This window comes from Sycon ciliatum, chromosome 8 (assembly GCF_964019385.1).
Source record: "Sycon ciliatum chromosome 8, ocSycCili1.1, whole genome shotgun sequence".
Lineage (NCBI taxonomy): Eukaryota > Metazoa > Porifera > Calcarea > Leucosolenida > Sycettidae > Sycon > Sycon ciliatum.
The window spans coordinates 29,373,824-29,397,295 of NC_088650.1; the positions used below are offsets into that span (position 1 = coordinate 29,373,824).

The 23,472-nt window shown below is 47.5% G+C and overlaps 1 protein-coding gene across 1 annotated transcript in view; it reads right to left on the reverse strand.

Moving 5' to 3' along the window:
- Positions 1-1,609: 1,609 nt before the first annotated feature.
- The window catches only part of LOC135822632 (uncharacterized), a 36,333-nt gene continuing 14,470 nt past the window's right edge, over positions 1,610-23,472 (reverse strand). The window contains exons 11-14 of the mRNA XM_065335440.1: positions 23,311-23,356; positions 15,518-15,791; positions 5,917-12,783; positions 1,610-2,885 (exon numbers count right to left, since the gene is read on the reverse strand). Of these exons, the coding sequence (XP_065191512.1) occupies positions 6,659-12,783; positions 15,518-15,791; positions 23,311-23,356 (6,445 nt within the window). The 3' untranslated portion in view covers positions 1,610-2,885; positions 5,917-6,658. The remainder of the gene's footprint in view (positions 2,886-5,916; positions 12,784-15,517; positions 15,792-23,310; positions 23,357-23,472) is intronic.

Genomic DNA, 23,472 nt, shown 5'->3' on the forward strand with positions numbered 1-23,472 from the left:
TTCACTGGTTTGAGGGAAAGACGCAAACGGGAAAAGTCTGAAGAAAGGAATTGACCGTCACCACCAGGACTCGAACCACGGACCCGCAGGGACTCTCATAATCTTCCCAATTATTTGTCCCTTCCGTGATAACTCAGCATTTACTTTACTTTTTTGTACTTGTAAGATGACTCAGTTGTGAAGCAGAAACTTGACCATACCACGGGGCCCGGGGTCACCATTCTCTTTATGTTGTTACTTGTGGCTGTAAGAACAGTCCGTGGGAAGTCCTGATTTCCACACACTGCACCTGCCAGCTTGGTGCTGTATTCGCGCTAATGAATTGCACCATGTAGGCACGAACTAGGTACAATGACCGCCTTCAGGCTGAGACCCACTATAAAAGAAAGACAGCAAGAAGGAGGTAGGGTGGGGTTGGATGGCATCCAGCGTATAGAAACAAATTATGCTGCTCTAGTTCATGATTTTACAAAGAAGAAGGCGAAAAGTCATGTTGTCCCTTGCTCAATTCTATCATCTGCTAAGTTCCCCTCGATGGCTGGCAAGCTGGATATTAGTAGAAGTATCACTTACAGCAGAAGTATAATCTAGCAATATTAGTAGAAGTATCACTTACAGCAGAAGTATAATCTAGCAATATTAGTAGAAGTATCACTTACAGCAGAAGTATAATCTAGCAATATTAGTAGAAGTATCACTTACAGCAGAAGTATAATCTAGCAATATTAGTAGAAGTATCACTTACAGCAGAAGTATAATCTAGCAATATTAGTAGAAGTATCACTTACAGCAGAAGTATAATCTAGCAATATTAGTAGAAATATCACTTACAGCAGAAGTATAATCTAGCAATATTAGTAGAAGTATCACTTACAGCAGAAGTATAATCTAGCAATATTAGTAGAAGTATCACTTACAGCAGAAGTATAATCTAGCAATATTAGTAGAAGTATCACTTACAGCAGAAGTATAATCTAGCAATCTAGATGGACTGAGTACACCATAATATGTATGTACATGAATTGGACACTGTCCTCAAGCCTAGATGATTCCCTGTATTCAGTCATCTTTCTATTCCTAAAGCCACATACATCCGTACAGACTACTTCAAGTAAGCAAATAGCAAAATGTATTTTTTCTCCGTTCCATCTTTCACTGGATTCGAACCCACACCCACAAGCATCCTTGGTCAGAAACTTAAGCCATTGTTCCATTTTGCCCAAACTGACTGCTGATGTGTACTTGAAGTACTTCAATTATAACTTGGATGGTACAAGCGTGTGCACAACACCACTCTTCAGCCGACCTCGACACGCTGGCACAGCACATCATCAGCAGAGGAATACATGCGCTCGTACAATGTACATGTACATGTACTCAGTTCCTTCATACAGCTGTTTCGATCGAACATGAATACAGTCAACTTCGCCAATAACGACTACGGATATAACGACAATTCGCAAATAACGACAGAATTTCCATGCCGAGAGCAAAGTCCCATCCCACTGTAATACATAAAATGAGACTTCGGGCATAACGACACTTCGCGAATAATGACACCTTTTTGATGCCCGCCGAGTGTCGTTATAAGCGAAGTTGACTGTACTAGTAACCTGTTCAAGGCCTAATGCTGCTGTTTGCCCTTGCATGGTTAAAACCTAATGAACATGTGACCAATACAAACATAATATGCAGACTATTATAGCAGGTATACATCTGTATGTGTACAGCTGTAGCTCAGTAGTAGTGATGCCAGTCACGGACGGACATTGCAAAGAAAATCACACTTGCTAAAGAAGCTCCAAGCAAAGACTCTGAGCTGGCTGACGCAAGATACAAGCAGATATTGAAAAGTCAACAAATCAATCAACTACGAGAAATGATTTCTTCTAATAAGAATATTCAAAAAACGATCTCAAGCCGCATGGCATACACCCTAAACTAGCCATATCATCTTAGTCATTGGTTCATTCAAGCCAAACCATGGGTATGGAATAATTGGAAAGAGATACATACAAAATACACACCCAGTTACTTCAACCTATACCGGAGCAGATTTCTCTGTTATCCGTGTACTAGTATTTAGAAAGAAAATCAGTGACCCAAAACACCTAGTAGGGCACAGCTGGAAGAATTCCAGGTGTAAATGTTGCACACGAATTCCTGGTCCGAAAAGGTTCCGATGCTTGCACAATCTGAGAATACATGCACATGAACTAGTGGTCTAGCTGCACTGATAAGGCCTAGATAGTCGAAAAAACTAGCTGACTGTACAGCATTGAATTGGATCTACTAGTACGCGGTTGAGTGAGGAAATAAATAAAATCAATACTGACAGGATCAAGGCCGGTGGCAAATAGAAACAGCCTAACATATTGAAAAGCAATCTGGGACGATAGAGCGGAGATGCTTTCTACTAGTGAGTACAGCTGGTCGGAATGTCCAAACCAAACTAGGGCATCAGCACATGCTAACATGGTCCCCTATTCTCTTCAGGACTTGATCTTCCTTGCAACCAAAAGTAAAAGTATGATACGAGAGAGGAAATATAGAGCTGGGTGCCTGATAGTAGTGAATAGACATAAAACTTGGAGTCAAAACATATGTCCTCCTCTCCAAACTGCAGAGGTGCTTTGCACAAACAAGTCAATAGTTTCGTGTAGAAGCAAACCTCTGGCATATGCAGCAGCACTCACCTACGACAAAGCGAATAAACATTCATACATTGTCATCGACACACTGTCTTGTGAAGCCGAACAGGACTAACAACTTCAATACCGGAGACTACGGGTGACGGAGCTTCTCCACGACGCACGTGATCCAGGGTGGGAGTGTGTCTGTCAGCTCAACCATGGGGCTATCCAGCACGACGTAATGAAGGCATTCTGGGGAAGCACACAGGGTAAAAAAAATTCAACCTTTACAGTGACGTAATTGATAATTGATACAGTTTTAGACCGCAGTTCAATAACACCACTGCAGGCAATCTCTTTCTTAGCATGATACAAGTAGAATTATGTACATGAATTCTGGGCATACATATTTGGTGCCCAATTCATGTACATAACAAGAGAGCTTGAAAGCTCAGAGCCCTAAGCTTATCTATTTTGCCTAGCGAGAGTCAACTTTCTCCTTGCATTCGATGGTAATGCGACACTGTCTACCGCCTTGATAACCTTGGCAAAAAAAAGCATAGGGATGTTATCAATTTGTCATTTCTCCTTTTTTTATTTAAAGACAGCCTTGGATTCGAACCTGCAGTATCGCCCTGCATGCATTCCCCCAATACACTTCGCATACATACTCATTCTTCCAAGTTGCATCACGTTATGGTCTTGCATTTGAAAGCCCTATTTGAATATTGTGGCCAGCTGTCTTTGATGGTACGGTACGGGACAGGTACGGGATAGCGCCAGGCATGCCGATCGCACAAACAACAAACAAACAAAGAATTAAAGCTGTGTGGACACTGGCTAGCATGCAGAAGACGTTACTGAAGTAACGTCTTTTGCAAAGCTACGGGAATAATACTTCAATGGATGCCAACAGAAATTACTTCCGAAAGAAATATGAAAGGATGTTGAAAATTATGGGATTTGTAACCGCAACAGATTACCAAAGTGATTTTTGGAGTTTTCCCTCAAAGGCTGTCCATGCGTGATTTTACATGATTGTATCTCTTGATGGCATTGGAGACACGAGACATACATGTAGTACAAACTGAAGAGGTACAAAAACACACCACCATTGCCAATACCGCATCTACAACTAGCAGAGTGGGAACATGAGACACAGTGGTGCTGTTCTTTATCTTTGCCTCAGACGAGGAGCACAGCACTAGTGTGGGCATGTAGCGTATTTCCGGAGTATAAGCCGCACTTCAAACACTCGTAATTCTACCAAAAATATCTCAGTGCGGTTTAGACCACGCTGGTCAAATGAACTGTGAAATACAGGGTAGATGTCTGCATTCGTGAACAAATAATTATCTGGGTGCGGCTTATACTGCAGTGTGGTATATAGACCGGAAAATACAAATAGAAATTTCACTTAGGATGCTCTTCAACTGTCGTGAACATGCATCATAGCCACTCATGCCACAGTACTGTTGGATGGCGAAGAAATGGGGATCGGCCTCTTAGCCTAGGCCGTTCATATTATTTTGTTATGTACAGCAGTCTATGCGCATTGTAGTCATCGTGTATATATCGGTATGCTGTGCTTAGTGAAATTCTAGCCTGCTCATTCTTCAGCGCTACATCCGTTGGCCCCCAAAAGTGCTATACTCATACACCATTTAAGTATCACAGAGATGATGGATCTTTTTGAGGAGTATGAGGAATTTTCGATTTTCCAAGTTCGAGTTAGTCTTGACTTTCATGGATGTAACAAATAGGATTTCGGCCTTTGGTCTCTGGTTGGTGGATCTAATCCAGCCTCCCCCACCATCTGACGCCTGATCATGAGGTGGTGGCGTCCCACGGGAGTGGAAAGGAGACTCTTGACCCCGCCCTGTACGCGTGCAATTGTTTTAACTTTTATGAATCTCGATTATCATAGATTTTGCTTCAAATCGATAACAAATTGAGTGGTTGGCGTTTGATTTCATTTGTAATGGCAGACGAACCGAGTGATGTCAACCAACATTCGGTGTATACAAGCAGTAGATTTTTCAATCTGCAGTGCGCTGTTGCACGATTGTTGTTTGTCCACCTGGAACCTCTAGTCACCTAGTCAGTTGGCCTGTGTGTGCCCCAACTGACCATCAAGCGAGAATGGTAAGGTGGAGGAAGCATGCAGCAATAGCCACCGATCAAACAAAAAACGATGCTCAACAAAACGTAGAAAGAGGACACACTTCGGGACACTCAACATTATGAACTTTTCACGAGCATACTATCATGCCTTCTCATTGCCTTAGCTATCTCATCCCCCACCAATATCTTCTCAATCCATGCTCCATGAATAATACAAAACAGCACCGAGGCTTGCATTCCGATTCTAACCCTCCACCGACCCTGCTTGCTTCCACCCTTTCTTCATGTGTAGTGGAAATAGATTATTAGCCATTTCACGTAAACAAGCCAGGTTCAAGGATTGTGAAGCCACCCCTCCCAACAACGGGATCCGTATACAAGTTGTGAAACTATTGTGTTTAGACGTGTCGTTCACATTGAAATGGTGAGAATAGTGTGAAACGTTTCGAAAATACGTCAGAAGCTGCGACAAACTCGGCCATTTTTGAAAATATTTTTGAAACTTTCCACCTCTACACACTGCGCTCTTGGCCCACTTTCACCACACCAAGGGAAGTTCGTTCTTGGATAGATGCTCCATATCCTCCAGACAGCTGTTTCGCTCATTAAGAGCTCTTCAGAGAAGGTAGACAACGAATGAATAGCAGATAAATGAACAGGCATGTTCACGAGCGCAGTGTGCGGAGGTGGAAAGTTTCGCTTTGAAGATGATGCCGAAAACAAGCGCAATCACTTCAAAGCGTTTTCAAATTTCGATTGCTCATCGCCTTGGTGTTAATGAGTGACCATGGTTACCGTTCAGAAACATATCACACCATACAGCCTGCCTTTCAGTGAGTTAGAGCCCAGTTTTTTAGCTCAAGCGTCGTCTTTGAGTTGTTCAATCCTTGTTCACATCCCTTGCCATAGCAATGCGTACACATCCTGAAAGCTGGTGCCCACATGTCTATCTCAATACAAGGTATAAACACTTGAATTGCCTCTTTGTATGCAGGCAGACACTCAAAAACAGATTGAAACTTGAACTTGTTCGCACCACTTTGCATTGTCTCCATACAAAACAGAGTGCCCGGCCGGGAGAATGTTTGGATTTCTCCATAACTGCATATTAATTTTCAATGCTTTTGCAGCAAGACATCAAGCAACAAGTAATACTCACATCAATCTTTCTCTTGCATTGACTTAGCGAGGTAGATAACATCCCATGAAAGCCAAGAACTGTTCATGGTTCGCAACATCTTTGTTGATACGACCGCCATGGGCAACGTGTTCTGCTTGCTACACGTTTGGAGATCTCCGTTTGCGGTCATAGTAGATGTGGCTGCGGTCGGGTCCTGGCAACTTGGAAAGCGTGGCATACGTCTTGTAGCCTGTCGGCACACTATACTAATATTTGTGCGCGTGGTCAGGATCGTCTCAACCATGATTGTAGTCAGCTGGCAATCACCATGAACTGGGTACCATGAACTGGCAAACTGTAGGGCTGCACGCCAGCACTCTGCATAGAGCACATAGCTTCCTGCAGGCATTAGTTCAACCTGGCATGTTCATGTCATGCGCTGTTTGCGGTGTTTCTCCGCTTAGGCACATTCCACACACGTGTTATTGGTACACGCTGGCTGCGTTGTGTTCGCTGGGCTTCACGCATTTCCCCATGGCACCATTTGCACTGTGGAAAAGGCAGCATTTTGCGGAGATTCTAACAGTCCCTCATGGCATCTCTCATTGCACAGGTTGAAGTCCGGTGGATGAGCAGATGCGGCTAAGCTCAAAGCAGGATCAATGAAGCCCAGCTACTTCCAGAACTCCCGGTGAGTCACGTAGTGACTACCAGTAACGGTGTAGTATAGGATCGGCCTGCCTCGGTAAATGGCTCGTACTTACAGGAATCTGGCCATACCTTATCCTAGAAAATGCTGCGGCTTGGTGCACTCACATCGCATTATTCCATGTGCTTGGTGACCAGCTTGATGTCTGCATTGTCCTTTGCACTGTTCTCCGTTGTCCTTCTTGTCACATCGGTATAGGCACTGGTGTTCACACTGAAAGTAATGCATGGCCTTGACAGGGTTCTTCTCGTATTCAATGTGACCCATCTTGTCCTTGTACACCGTAATGTCCACCGGCGGATGGTATAGCTCTAAATAGCACTTGGACGCCTCAGCTTTGCCATCTTTATCAACATCTAGCTGATGGTTACACTGAGCACTGCACCTGGAGAAGTCTTCACCGATGTCTGCTCTTGTACAATACGGATCTTCGAATCCAATCTTTCTCCAGAAGACGTGATGCGATGTCAAGTCGTACCCGGCGACTTGTCTAATCCCCATATGCTTGTGGAAAGGCTGGAGCTGATAGGAAAACGGTGTTCTCTTCTTGCAGCTGCAATCCACATGGTGTGAGTGTGAGGGACCGGCAGCATTGCAAAACTCACTACAGGTTTGTTGTTCAGAGAGTCTTACTGTATTGCCATCCTGCTTGGTAATAACTGCCTTCTCGGGGTCGATCACAACACTATGGTCTGTTTCGCAGGGCCCTGCGTGAGCGTATCGCAATCTGCAGTAGCGCTCACACAGAGGGCAGAACTTCTCACAGGTGTGCTCTCTACCGCAGCTGTGAGACTCTTGTCGCTTTCCATGATTGGACTGGCCCACAGGATATGCCACACTGCACTTCACTTTGTAGGCGTTGCTGTTCTGACGTATACGTCGGCTTCCGATTGGAGCAGGGTTGTCAGCTGATCCAAGAAAGCAAACACCGGGGTGAGAGCTGTCACAAAACTCTCTGCAGTCATGTTCTTCGAAGCAATGATGCTGTGGAACACCTGCAAAGTGTTTGGGGTCACCAGTTCCTGGGCAATCTGCCTCACACCGAGGGGAGCAGTTATGCTGGATCTGATTCTGGCATCCACGATTGCAAAGATTTCCTGCGTTGCGAATTGTGCAGCGCTGGGTGCACTTGTGCTGGTCCTTCTCAAAGAAATGAAAGACAGTGGACCGCTGGAGTGATAGCTGATCTATGACACCCATGACATAGCCTGTCCTTTGCATACGGTATGATGCGTGCCACATCTCTCCAGCACAGTGAGGTCTGTCCTCTTCACCATGGCTTCCAGGGCATTGCACATGGCAGGACTGGAAGAAAGAAACTTCCTTGTCAGAGTAGGGATCTTTGTATGATATTGACTGCCAGAATGTGGCGTGAGACGCAATATGCAGACACTGCCCTTGCCACTGGTAATGCCGTATTTGACCGGGGTCCACTGTGCAATGTGCCTTGTTTTCACACTTTCCAAGCGCATGAAAATGACCAGCACCAGCAGTCTTGCAAGAGGTAGCACAGGTCATCTGTTGCGTGCTCCGAACTTCCCGCTTGTCGCCGTAAAATATCTGCAACCTCCTTCTGCTTGTGAAGGGCCTGTGGTCTGCCTCGTGCACAGGCGTTGTGTGATTGATTTGAAGAAGACATGGCGCTGCACAATGCCGGCATGCATCCATACACAGATGAATACCTTTGCAAGAGTGAGATCCTGTATGACTGCGAACTCCACGTTTCAGCGAAATGTTGCACGTGAGCTTCTGCCAGCTATCTGCCTGCCCTGCATTTTCTGCCCTTGGAACGCTCTGTCCATCAACCTCTTCTACTGGCTGCTGCTCACAACGACCACCATCTTCACATTGTGAAGCACAAGTATGCTCCTGTTCACAGTCATGCAGATCGCCTTCATGCTGATGATGAAGATTGCATTGATTTCTGCACTCTTGGATGTTACATACCGCATGGCACTTTGTGTCGTCGCAGTAGCATTTGTGATCAAATCTCTCAGAAGACTCGTGACATTGCTTGGGGCACTGGGTTGTTTCATCTCGCGAAGTCTTCTTGACGCTGCACATGTTGCCACATGGATGGAACAGCTCACATGAACACGTGCCGTCGTGAGAGATCTCTTTTCGGCATCGCTCACAGCACTGCTCATTTCGGTCAATGCATTCACATCTACCATGGCATATGTGCTGCTTTTGGCACAGAAAGTGATGACCAGGCAGTGTTCCTGACTGCTGGTAGTCTCTCTCAATACTGGTGTAGCCACCGGAGTTGTTTGTCGGACCCGTTAATCTGCCATGTAGCACTGCTTCAGTGCAGTAGTTGAGTCCAACAGGGTGGTCGTCATGCTGAATGCCACTGCTTGAATCCTCACAGTCTGCAGGTAAGCAGTCGTGGCAGTATGCTGAGCATTGACCGAAGATCTCTCGATCAGTATCACTGCTGCACGGGTCTTCAAAGTCGAAATGAGACCAAAAGCGACGGTGATCGATTTCCCCAGCATTCTTCCCCTGGACAGCACTGTCTCTGGTTGTCATTAAGTGAATGTGTCCTCGTCCTGCTGAGATGCAGAGCTGTTTGCAAGTGAGATCCGATCCATGTCTGACTAGATCTCTCGTTTCCTTCTTCAGAACCGCTGCGGTATTGACGATATTTCCGTGATCTTCAATGGAGTGCAGGCCGTCATGGCATATCTCTTTGTCACAGTAACAGCTGCACATAGGACACATGACTCCACATCTGTGAACCTTTCCACAGTGGTGTTTGGGAGCTGCAGTGTGATTAGTCAGGTTGGCTGGTATAACGATTGAGCATGGAAGTCGATAGCCATCACGGCCAGCTTTAAGCTTCCATGCATCTCCATCCAGGGGCTCTCGGCTTATTTCACATACACCACTTTGGTCGTCACACACATCTAAACATTGGTGCTCATAGCCACAGAGATGAGTGTGGTCAGCAATGATTGGTGACGCGCATGGAAGATGAACATCTCCGCTTTCAGTGCTAGGACTGATCGGGTGGGAGCTGAGAAGGCATGGTGCATTACAGAGATGTTCCTCAGTTGGTAGAGTACAGAGATGCTGATTAGGGTGATCGATGAATAGAACACACTCCTTGTGACACGTCCTTGATGATGCTAGGTGACATTGCAATCGGCACATGTGTCTGTCAGGCTCTTCGTATGCCTCACAAAGGTGTTGATAACCATAAGCAACCTCTTCAAAGTCCTCGTGTCCAGCTTTCTTACTGCACAACTGCTGACATCTGTGCCGTTGTTCAGCATTGTGAACTGGACCCTGGCAAATATGTTTACATCTGTGACTCGGGCTAAGACAATCACAATCCGAAGACTTGTCATGACCTCTTAACTTCAAGCAGCGGAAGAAGCAATAGCGGCAAGTTTTCGGACTTCGATCTCCACACAGGACCCAGCTCAATCGGAAGATATCGATGGCATCTTCGAAGAGCGATTTGTCAATGAACGAACAGTCTTCAATCTCCAAATAGTTTGTCACTAGCTGCTTCGCGTGTTCACATCTTCGAGCCACGATGTCTTTTACGCACCATTGCACAGCAGCTACAAGATTTAAACGCTTGTTAATGGTGGATTCTTCACCAAACGCTTGCTGCAAGCCATCTTTGATCTGTGAGACAACCTCCGTTACTGTATCCTCATTTGCAGACAGGTGTAATGCTGGGAGACGTAGTTCTTTCTTTACCCTTTCGTGTGTATATGACAAGTTCTCTGTGTCAATCATTACACTGGGATCGTCATCAACTCCAGTCTCACAGAACTTGGCCAGCTTGACACGAAGTTGGGATATATGGAAAATATCCATCTCGTGCAAGCCTTGAAAGCTATGAAAGCTGGTAATGGCCAGGGCTAGGAGGAGGTTTTGACAAGCCAGAAACGAACCTCCATCCGCAAACAACTTGATGGGATTTCGAGGATTTTTCAGAATGGCGTACGCTGTATCAGCCAAGATGTCACCACGAACGCGTGAGTCCGAGAGCCTCCTGTCGCAATCTTGCACAGAGGATGGACATGACATAGTGCTGAGATCATAGGTAGTTGTAGACACTGTTGGGAACATGGATCCTATCACAGATCCAATTGCAGTCAGCTTTGAGTTAACTGTGACCGGCGTGGACAGGCATTCAAGCTGAAGCTGATTGCTGGACAGAATAGCCAGATGACACTGGAAGAGGCTTTTGTCCACATACAATCGGTCGAGGCCATTGCATAGATCATTGCCTTTGAAGGGCAGTTTATCTGACAGCGCAGATATTGCCTTTCCAAACGCAACCAAAGAATCCTGACTTTGACCGACGTCCAACAGGAAGAGGCGGCTGAGTGCAATAGCTGAAAGCAGCAGATCCCTTTGGCCCGGCTCCAGTCCATGTTTTGTAATGGAGTCCATTGTAATGCCTGTGAATGCTAGCAATACAAATAGACGGCTGGGAGTAAACCGAGTGCAGGCCAACAAGCAACTCACAGGATGCCCATTGCCACCAGCAGCATTTCCGCTGCTGCTGGTGGTGTCGCTGCTGCTGCTGCTGGTGCTGCCGCTGCTGGTGTTGCTGCTGCTGTTGCTGCTGCTGCTGCTGCTGGTGGTATTGCTGCTGGTGGTATTGCTGCTGCTGGTGCTGTTGCTGCTGGTGGTATTGCTGCTGCTGCTGCTGGTGTTGCTGCTCCTGCTGCTGTTCCTGCTGCTGGTGCTGCCGCTGCTGGTGTTGCTGCTGCTGTTGCTGCTGCTGCTGGTGGTATTGCTGCTGCTGGTGTTGTTGCTGCTGGTGGTATTGCTGCTGCTGGTGGTATTGCTGCTGCTGCTGCTGTGGGAGAAGGAGCCACTACTAGAGAATGAAGCACCAGCCAGGGTGTTGAGGCAGTGGAATGCTGCTTCTTCAGTCTGGGACAGACAAGTAACAACCGTCACCGGATGTGGCCACTTGCGCAGGCTCTCTAGCGGATTAACGCTGTCAATGCGATGGTAACAGTTCCCTACTTCCGAACTCAGCTGGTCACAGATCTGCTCAGCTACACACGGAAAGGCAGTGCAGGCCAATAGGGAATCAGCGTGCCGGGACTTTCCCTGGCCATGAGCTGATGTGCTCTTCTCGGCTGGCTTGTTGAGTGAAGCAAGGAGAGTGATTGGTGATGGTACAGTCATGTCATGAAGCCAGAGGTGCGTGGGACTCTGCACAGGTCGACACAAGTGAGACGGATGGCACAATGACATGTCCTGTGATGAGACTGACACCACTGGCAGTCGTACTCTGACACTGTCCTTGTGGCTTGTGTCACCAGACACATCATCACCTTGATCTAAAGTAGACTCCATAACGAATTCTCTGCAAACAAGTTCAGCCAGTCGTTTATCACCCATTCCAGATGGTCCGTCATCGAGCATGGAAGGCCAGATATGAAGGAGTGGTAGGCCAGCATATTGATAAAGTGGATAAATTGGGTACTCTCGGTACACAGATCGGAGTAACCTAGCAGTAGCATGCTGCACAGTTGGTTGCTGGGTAGCCTCAGTAGCAATTTTGAACTCGCCGCCTTCGAATATAACCGGGAACGTGGTGGATGATGACTTGGTTTTGTTGAACTCACCCACTTCTATATTCTGATACAGGAGGTGCAGCGACTGGCTGCCATGGGTTGCCTTGTGAAGGAGCTGCTGGTGAATGGTTTCGTCATCAGAGTCATGAAGCTCAACGACAAGGTAACACTGGCAGAGGTGCTTGTCACGACGGTTAATGATCATGCGTATGGTACTACCGTCATTGCTGTTTGCTGGCCATAGCGCTGCATACTGAACTGGAGTTAAACTAGAAGCGAGGTGATGACAACAGTATGATTCTGTCGCGTCACGGGCGCCGATCAAGGCCACAGTTTCCAGCCAAATGTCACTGCTTTGAGTTGAATAAGCAGGCTTTTCAAGTGCAGAGAGGTCACGGTCCATGACATTCGCCTGCAGGACAGACGATAAGCTTGGCTGATTGGCTGGTTTTGGCGGCAATACCGTATTAGCTGCGCCAGGATTCAATGTGTAGTCCTGTAGTATTGTCGAAGCATCCGTGTGGTACTGGATGGACGGTCGTTCGTGCAAGTAGAAGTCACCGTTGCTGGATTGTAGTAATGACAGACCAGCTTCCTTGTGGCAAGAGAACAGTGGAATGACATGCCATGGGATCAGATCTACAAAAACACAAACACGACAAGGAAAAAAGAGAATGCAGGGAGTCAAAGATTGCAAGAAGATGTCCATGGTAGTCAACACTATCAATGCACTAGACTAGTGTCTTCACAAGATCAGTGTGAGAGTAACAGTGGCGTGTGCTTGTGTCTGCCGTTACTGCTGTAAAACAGGTAATGTTTGCGACAAGAAAATGCGGATTAGTAGGGATACAGACTGGTCTGTGCTGTATAATATTTGTGATGGAATAAATCACGATCTATTACTTCACATTTTATGGCACGAGGGTGCCAAGTTCAATGTTTGTGATAACGCAAAATTGTGAACTTTCTGACATCGCAAACATTTCCCTTTTTACAGTATCTGGTCGTCACTATTCCTTGGAGGACGATAGGCAGGAACATGGTACGCTATTATGTGAACGTCATGAGTACATGGGGCATGCGTGTGTTGCTATTGTGTGAAAATCTAGTCTTCGAGTCTTTCTTATCCTCATGCGTTTCTGTCATATCTTTGCGAAAAGGTCTTTTATCAATTTTCGTTCTTCAACAGCTTTGATCGTGGGGATGGTAGAAGAAGGTTTGAAGCATGATCATTCTGCATACTACCTAGTACCGTATTTTACCGGTTGTAAGTCGACCCCCGTATCCGGAGGTCTCAATTCTGCGTTTTAAAGTTTTCACCCAAAGAAGCACAACTAACCACTCCCTTCTACTAACACAACAACAAATCATGTAAACATTCATAAGTGGAGGGTATAACGTCCCAATCCTTGAAAAAGGCCAATAAACTGGCAAAAAATGTGTGCATGGTGCACTCGTGCATGCAGTGCAGGTCGTTTTTGTAAGATACTGATAGTTCCCGGTTATACCGTATTTCCGCAAAATTGCCGGTCTACTATTTTTTCAAACTCGTCCTAACCCGGCCCGTCAGGCGAAATAGCACGTCATAGTACATTCGAGATCAGCGGGAAGAAGATGACGACGTCCACTAATTTAGTATCTGTGCACAGGATTCTGCTGTGTGTGTTACTCTGTGTGTCAGCTATGGCATCATCGCCTGTGGTTCCATGCCTAGCATGTACGTCTGAACCATCCTACAAAGTTTGAATGACGTAGGTTGAGCGATCGCTCCGCGAAACATACTTTTTGAAATTCTCTTCATAGTATATCTTCCACCATTGAAATTTTCGAATTTCTTCAAAAAAAGTGCTGAGAGGGGTGGCTTGCAACCTCGATATGGCTTGTTCCCGGCATGCTTTGGAGCCATCGCCTGTTGAAACAGTGGCGGGAAGCTGCCCTGCAACTGTTCCAGCAGGAAATTAATCGATCCGAGAAAGCGCGAGTCCGCGAATCTCGGTTGAATATTGAGTATTTCAAGCCTTTTCACGACGAAGATGGAGTTCTTTTTGGAGATGGACGTCGCGACAAAGGACATGGTGTCCGACTTCTGGCGTCTGGTGAAGCCAGGGATCATTTGTCCAGTCAGGTCGGCAGCCTAACCGTCGGTAAGCTTGTGTTTGGATCCCGTTCTGCTCGATGTGGTAGATCACAAACAATTTGATATCGCACAAATTGATCTCAGCATCGTGCGTACGGTATTCTATATTCAGAAAATCCCAAAGTGTCTCTGTGTGGCCGTCCTATGCCACGAGAAACTCCAATCAGGCTCCTATGTCCTCTGCCTTCATGATTGAATGTCCACTTCGTTTGAACAACGAACACAACAATCGAGGACGGCTTTGCAATGAAAAATACAGCTATACTAGAGCTGAAAAAAAGAATAAAAAAACGGGCTCAGGATGAGACTCGAGTACACGCATACTCTCCCAGCAGGTGAAACGCAAATTTTTGTGAAAAATGCGTGACGCCGACTGACCAGTAATTTCGCCTGACGTTATACTTGAGGACGGTCTTGTATTCGAGGACGGTCTTTTATTCTTTCAACCCAGTTTGACCCCGGTCTTCTATTTTTCGCCACACAGTTTTACCCCCGTTCTTCCATTTTCTTCTACACAGTTAGAGCACGGTCTTCTATTTTTTCTCACAGTTTGAGCACGGTCGTAAGACTCATTTAGTAGGCCCGGTCTTCTAATCGGAGACGGTCTGGTATTTTTTCAATCGCCCCCTGCCCCGGCCTTGTATTCGAGGAAGGCGGTGTATACGAGGACGGTCTTTAATTTGCGGAAATACAGCAAGTCGAATCCCGGTTGTAAGTCGATCCCCACCCTTTCTCCTTCTATTTTTAGTCGTAAAATGTCGACTTACAACCGAAAATATACGGTATCTTCTTTCTAGATAAGGAATTCTCGGACACTGTGTATACTCTGAATTACTGTTTATGCTCCCCGTGTCGATTTCCCCTATGCTTAGCAAAATGCAGTGACAATACAATACAATACAATACAATGCAATGCAATGCAATGCAATACAATACAATACAATACAATACAATACAATACAATACAATACAATACAATGGTGAACCGATGTAGGCACTGCTACATGTAAACATGACCGGGGAGGTGTCCCGTTGGATGGAACTTGGCACAACCCGTGCTTGATTGCTATGTACACCGTGCTACATTTTAAAGCCATTAGTCATTTCCATTCCAGGTTGCAAAACCTACTGGGGAGGGACACAGCATGGGGAAGGGAGAAGGGGTCAACAGCACTTTACACAGAAAATTGGGGAAATCGTTTTGCGCAAAATTGTCTGTATTTGATGAATGCTTACTGTTGCGGCGGAACTGCTGCAATGCGTCAGTAATCTTCTTAGCCAAGTTGCGATTTCCTTGTTCAGAGATGAGTCTTATCACTTCCTCCACATTCACCTTTTTGTCAGAGAGTAACTCATTCAGCAGTAGTCGACGCTTGCTCTCCAGGCTTTTCCCGCTGTTGCGTATGATGTCTGCAACCCTGGCACGTGTTAAGCCTGAGCTGAACTGATAGGCCGTGCACAATTGCTTGAGATCCACTTCAAGAAGCTGCTCGTAAAAATCGTATAGGACCTGCATGCAAACACCATACAAATGGAATGAATGCTCCTGCTCATATTTTCACAATGAATAGTACCCTTACACCTCGGTTATCCGGAGCCCGAAGTACTTCGGTCCACTGGACACCCTTCGGCCAAACTGCAGTGGAAATAATAATGCTACTTTGCCACTTTTTTTGTGGAAACAGTGACGTCACATGCCATATCTATGGCCTTTCCAAATCAAAATGTATGTTATTCGGAGTTAACAACCACACAAGCCGACCTGTTTGGGAGCTATTACGCGTTGTATTATCAGGGCATAGGCAACAATTGCCGCATGCAGTATGCAATACTATGGACCAATGCCGTAGTATCGCAGGCAACAATTGCCGCATGCAGTATGCAATACTATGGACCAATGCCGTAGTATCGCAAGCACCAATGTGCGTTAGACTGGCCAATGCCAGGGCTAATGGGGGCAACAATTGCCCGGCGTGTCAATACACGCATACGGTAGGGATGCACTTGTGAGCACATGTAGGCGCACTTGGCTCAATGCCGGCCTGACCCACGATCCCTACCGTTCTCCCAAAATACAAAATGACCCAAACAGGAATTATCGGCATTACTATAGTTATAGTAGCGTTACTATAGTTATAGTATAATAGGTATATCATATGTACACTACAGCTGTTGCTAGGGCCGTCCAATGCGGCTACCCATTAGCATAACGGGCAGAGACTAGAACAATGCCGCTGGCAATGCTCTGTCTGCGACAGGAGTGCGGACATAGCGGAGGTAGGCAGAGCTTTGCCACCTGCCGGCGGTCTTCAGCACGTACTCAGGCACGCCAGCTTTGCCTGCCAGCGTTGCAGCGCCTCGTCTGAGGCTGTGGCTGCGCACGTCTTTGTTAGGCAAGGCTGTTTGTAGTAGCCTGTTGATGTTATGCGGCTTCAGGGGCGTGCCGTCATCATAGCGATAGAGCGGGCCAGGTGCCGAGCCACGGGCTGCTAGGTAGCTGGTGGCTGCCGTGTGCGGGCATGTCGGCGAGCCTGTCCTCCTGACGCTAATGTCCTGGCCGCTGCCGTATTGGCTCGTCTTTGTCACACGCAGGCGCAGCTCCACGCGGTCTGGGTACATGGTCGCATCGCTGTACTCAAGGCCGGCGCCCCGTGCCGTGAAGGTGTACTCGTTGACTCTGAGCAGCCCGTGGAAGGCCAGAGTCACGGCGCTCCAGAGCATGGCGCGGTTGTGCGGGCTAGGCACGGTGGACTGCAGGTAGTGCTGTACGCCAGCCAGATCGTCCAAAGTTGCGGCCCGCGTCGTCAACTGCTGAAGGGTGGACTGCGCTGGTTGTGTCGGCACTGCGTCGGCAGTTGGGCTGCGAGTCCAGAAGCGTCGACAACCTGACCCAAACAGGATTTATCTACATTACTATTACACTACAATTGATGTGAGTGCCGTCCAATGCGGCTGCCCATTAGCATAGTGGGCAATGCGCTCAACGTACCAGATATGGAACAATGCTGCTGGCACTGATCAGTCACTGGGTATGGCTTGCCCTAGTGCGGGTGACAAGCGTTCGGAGCGCTGCAGCGAAGCGTATGTTGTGATGGAGCTGCCCGCCAGGCCCTGGCGGATGAGGTCCATGGTTGCGTCATCAACTGCTGAAGGGTGGACTGCGCTGGTTGTGCCGGCACCGCTTCGGCAGTTGGGCTGCAAGTCCAGACGCGCTGACAACCGGACCCAGACAGGATTTATCTGCATTACTATTACACTGCAATTTATGTGAGTGCCGTCCAATGCGGCTGCCCATTAGCATAGTGGGCGATGTGCTCGAAGTACAGGATCTGGAACAATGCTGCCGGCACTGATCAGTCCCTGAGGTTGGCTTGCCCTGGCGCAGGGCGACAAGCGTTCGGAGTGCTGCGGCGAAGCGCATGCCATGCTCGAGCTGTCCGCCAGGCCCTGGCGGATGAGGTCCATGGTTGCGTCGTCAACTGCTGGAGGGTGGACTGCGCTGGTTGTGTCGGCACCACTTCGGCAGTTGGGATGTGAGTCCGGCAGCGCTGACAACCTGACCCAAACAGGATTTATCTGCATTACTATTACGCTGCATTTGATGTGAGTGCCGTCCAATGCGGCTAGCCATTAGCACAGTGGGCAATGCACTCAAAGTACAGGATCTGGAACAATGCTGCCGGCACTGATCAGTCCCTGAGTGTGGCTTGCCCTGGCGCAGGGCGACAAGTGTTCGGAGCGCGGCAGCGAAGCGCATGTTATGCTGGAACTGGCCGCCAGGCCCTGGCGGATGAGGTCCATGGTTGCGTCGTCAACTGCTGGAGGGTGGACTGTGCAGGGTGTGTCAGCACTGCGTCGGTAGATGGGCTGAGAGTCCGGAAGCGCTGTACTCGAAGACGAGTAAGAGACTTAGCAGGATCATTGCAGAGTCGCCGTTGGGCTGAGAGTCCACATCAGCCGGTCTGTTGAACGGAAGGGGGAGGATCTAAGGCCAAATGGTGGTGCCTTATCTACATGGTACGAACCTTCCCAAAAATGCCAAGCCGGGGCCAGACATGAGGGGAAACAGGCCAAAGCCGCCAGGCATACTTCGTGTCAGCTTTAGAGAGGAGAGCTCAGCATCAGGGACCTAAATTTCCGAGCCATCTTCAAGATTATGGGCTGGTGCGAAAACAGCTCCGGGGGCCCTGGAGGGGTGTGCTGCTGCGTCAGTCGCACAATACGTGCTCCAAGTGTCGCGAACCTCCTCCCGACTAAAGTCTCCCAGGCCAGGGATGGGGCTGCAGTTGCCTCGGCTAGGTTCTGCTCCGCTGCCGGAGCGGCCAAGTCCTCGCGTACAGTAGTCTGGAGCCAACTTCAACTCGAGCAGGCGAGTCCGCGGAGTAGGTTTTGTTCCTGTCGGGTCTAAATAATTGCGGGATGCCAGTGCGTTTCGCAGCTCAGCAGAGGGCATTTTGGCTGGACATCGCTCACTGACAGAGACATGGTTGATCGGATATTGATCAGAAACTGGCCGCGATTGTCAAACAATTTGACCGTCAAGGCAGCAAAGCAAAGAGCGTTATGGCTGGACATCGCTCACTGACAGAGACATGGTTGATCGGATATTGATCAGAAACTGGCCGCGATTGTCAAACAATTTGACCGTCAAGGCAGCAAAGCAAAGAGCGTTATGGCTGGACATCGCTCACTGACAGAGACATGGTTGATCGGATATTGATCAGAAACTGGCCGCGATTGTCAAACAATTTGACCGTCACTGCGTCAGCGCAGCAAAGCAAACGGAGCGTTTTGGCTGGACATCGCTCACTGACAGAGACCTGGTTGATCGGATATTGATCAGAAACTGGCCGCGATAGTCAAACAATTTGACCGTCAGCACAGCAAAGCGAAGAGCAAGCTCAAAAACTGGCCAAGGTTGTCAAGCGATCTGACTGTTGGCGCAGCAAGGATGAAGAAGAAACAGCATCGAGAGCCGGAGTAATGCGCATGCTCCGCGTGGTCCCGTGCCGGGGCGCGGGAGTTCGGAGTGCGTGTTCTGCACGGGCACGTGATGCGCTATGGCAAGTACGTGCAAATTATGTTAGGAATGTAATTGTTGGTGGGTTGCTAACTTCACTTACCGTGCCATGCACGGAAACTTATATTTACGGACATTTCGAAGTTTACAAACTGTGACCGGTCCCGGACCGCCCGAATAAATGGGGCACGAGTGCATGAGAAACACAAACTCAGGTATAATAAGGTGATCATGTGTGTACAAAACTTGTATTGGTAATAACTTTGGCATACATTAATATTTTTCAGCCAAATTTTCTGTGGTGATACATTGGGTTAGTTATCATCGATTTCCAATATCAAATTTAAATTATGAGCTGAATGACGTCATCAGTGCTACTTTTTATGTTCAGATTTCAACCCAAAACGAGGAGAAAACGAAAAATAGTAAGGCCACAAATCCTGGTGAATTGGATAGCCTTTGGGCCCTAGATAAAGGATATTGGTGGATATTGTACATAGATAACAACATTTCGCTGGAAACCAGTATCGACTTGTTTCACCATACGCACTGTACACATTTAGTATACGAAGCTGTCGTACCTCGGGGTCTATTCAGACTCACCACCGCGATGAACGGGTGTTTAGTATCGATATCCAGCACATTCCCGCTTGCTGGGATGTACAGCTAGCCAATGCAACAGCTCTCATTCGCCAAAGACATTCCCCACGCTCCGCGTTTATGGATGAAGCTGTCATCGCCGTTTCAAAATAGCCGACATTGTCTCTTACACATAAATGACTGCGCTGTACATGTAGTGCATCACACGCATGCATCAGCAATCTGCTGTAGATCTACAGACATGTCGACAGTGCATGCAGCGAGCCGAGCATGCGCACTTGACTAGGGTACTTGACTCCCACGCGCGATCGCTGGTCACAACTGTGAACTGAGTCTGTACACGCGACTGTGCTCGTGTCGTTGTGACTTGCAAGTGCACTCTGTACTGCACTGATGTACTGTATGACTAGTCGACTGGACAGGAACAATGCAAGTGCAGTTTTCAGTGCGTGGACTCGGCTACTAAAACATTTTGTGGAAGCAAACATGCCTTCTTTATGATCTTGGTCATTTTTCTCAATCGACTCTGCGCATCCAGCTAGATGTGTCCGTGGGGTATTGCCCAACTAGAACTGTAGTCCTCACATGCCCCAGGTCGTGAGGAGCTAATCACTTTTGTCAGCAGAACTGATGCTCGGGACTCGACACATTTATTCCGTCCGATGTCATCCCGGCTGCAAGTGGGGAGCTTCATGCCCACGATAAAAGAGAACGTCATGACATTTTTCTCAATCGACTCTGCGCTTCCAGCTAGATGTGTCCGTGGGGTATTGCCCAACTAGAACTGTAGTCCTCACATGCCCCAGGTCGCGAGGAGCTAATCACTTTTGTCAGCAGAACTCCTGCTCGGGACTCGACACATTTATTCCGTCCGATGTCATCTCCGCTGCGAGTGGGGAGCTTCATGCCCACGATAAAAGAGAACGTCATGATATATTTTGAATCCTTCATCAGAGAAAGCTATTCGAGCTCAAAACGACACAAGACAATGGCCATGATAAAGATACTCGTACAGATCGCGATGTGACTGGCCTCCAAAAGTGCTGCAAAAGACTTGAAGTATTTTTCAAAACAAGATTGTGAAAAAAAAGGTGAGCGCTCGAGTGCGGCGAACACGGCCAAACGCCATGTTTCCTTGGTAACATGACGTCAGCCACATTATCACCATCGCGAGTTGCAGCGCTGATCTTGAAGTACAGCGGCACCAGAAAAGTGTCCTTATTCTACCTGAGAACAAGAGAGTACCGTATTTCCGGAATATAAGCCGCACAGGAGTGTAAGCCGCACCAAGATTTTGTCACGAAATACAGACATCCACCCTGTTTATCACCGATTATTTGACCATCGTAGTCTAAGCTGCACCGACTGTTTTTGGGTGAGTTAATGGTGTTTAAAGGGCGGCTTATACTCCAGAAAATACGGTAGATGTGATGATGTCATTTTCATCACATCTATCAGTTATGATGTGTATGTTGTGAAGGATACAAGAGTGTGAAACTCCGCAGCTCATCCGGTTCATGGCGGAATTTTTGGTGGAGGCCGTCTTTTCAGGACACATCACATGGCAAAAGCCATGGAAAGACATACAAAACACGCACAAAGTATGAACTGATGCCAACCTTCATCGTGAGTTAGTGTTCTCGCTACGTTAAAGGGGAAGTTAAGGCAAAAATCAAAATTTCACCAGTTATAGTCTTCAGGGTGCTGAGTCGAATGGTCTTGGTTCGAGAAAGCTGAGACGCTCCCTTCCTCCTTTATTCCCAATCAAACTCGTGCACTTCCACCGAAACTGGGTGACTGCGCCCTACTAGATGGGGATTTGTATGCAAAATGTCACTAAAAGCGCCATTTCGTTCTTATAAAAGCACGGATGACCGCGATTGGCCCATATGTTGTAGTCTTTTGGACGCTGAGTAACCCAGTTTTGGTGGAAGTACGCGAGTTCGATTGGGATTCAAGTAGGAAGGGAGCGTCTCAGCTTTCTCGGACCAAGACCATTCGACTCAGCACCCCGAAGACTACAACTGGTGAAATTTTAATTTTTGCCTTAACTTCCCCTTTAAAGGGGAAGTATACCCTAAAATCAAATTTTCACCAGTTGTAGTCTTCGGGGTGCTGAGTCGAATGGTCTTGGTCCGAGGAAGCTGCGACGCTCCCTTCCTACTTGAATCCCAATCGAACTCGCGCACTTCCACCGAAACTGGGTGACTGCGCCCTACTAGATGGGGATTTGTATGCAAAATGTCACTAAAAGCGCCATTTCGTTCTTATAAAAGCACGGATGACCGCGATTGGCCCATATGTTGTACTCATTTGGACGCTGAGTTGACTGGTTTTGGTCTGAAAAGGCTGCGATGCAGCGTTCCTCCTTTATTCCCAATCGAACATGGTTGAACAAGCGGTCACGTGCTCCTGGGTGCCCAAATCACCTGGTCACCGCGCCAGCAGGCGACAACTTTCACACCAAGGTTCAACTCGAGTTCAACTCGAGTGACAGAACTGCACCCAAAAAAGGTCAAACAGGCTAATAAGTTGTACCCTGCAGGCACGGTGACCAGGTGACTGGTGTACGCAGGAGCACGTGATCGCTTGATCAACCATGTTCGATTGGGAATAAAGGAGGAACGCTGCATCGCAGCCTTTTCGGACCAAAACCAGTCGACTCAGCGTCCAAAAGACTACAACATATGGGCCAATCGCGGTCATCCGTGCTTTTATAAGAACGAAATGGCGCTTTTAGTGACATTTTGCATACAAATCCCCATCTAGTAGGGCGCAGTCACCCAGTTTCGGTGGAAGTGCGCGAGTTTGATTGGGAATAAAGGAGGAAGGGAGCGTCTCAGCTTCCTCAGACCAAGACAATTCGACTCCGCACCCCGAAGACTACAACTGGTGAAAATTTGATTTTAGGGTATACTTCCCCTTTAACAATTTTTTATAACTTTTATTCCGCCACTTTAACCTTTGAACTCGTAGTGCAGATGAAGTGAAACTTGACCCGGTCCACATGGCCACAAACTCTTTCTTAGTCCATTTCTTGTACAGTAGGACTCACAATCTCCTGAAAAGTCGATGTCAACTAAAATTCTGCTGTGGGCCAAACCTCGCAGAGTTACACATTCTCTTTTCTGTATCCTTGTAACAATTCCCATACCTGTAGTGAAGAGACTGTCAAACTAACGTCTTCGCATCTGTAGGAACAGTCTGACCCTTTGTCTGGTTTTCTTTCGGCATTTGGCGGCTATAGCAAAATTAGAAGTGAAGGAGTGGAAATACGTGAAACATCTCTTCTGACGTAACGTGCCTACTTATTTTCAAGTAGATACATCATGCCATGATCGCCTCCCCGCGGGGTTTTCCTGCTGTGCAGCTGTATCGAGGCCATCAGTAGTTTGTGCAAGTTACTCACCGTCGCTGGTGAGGTTTTTCTTGGTACAACAACATCCACAGTTACTCTGTACATGCACAAACCACAGATGAACACACACACAAAGCTGTGACTGGTCTGGAGCAGGAGGCAGATTTAAAAGTAGAAAAGGGAACAGGCAATGAGAGAATATACATTGACAAC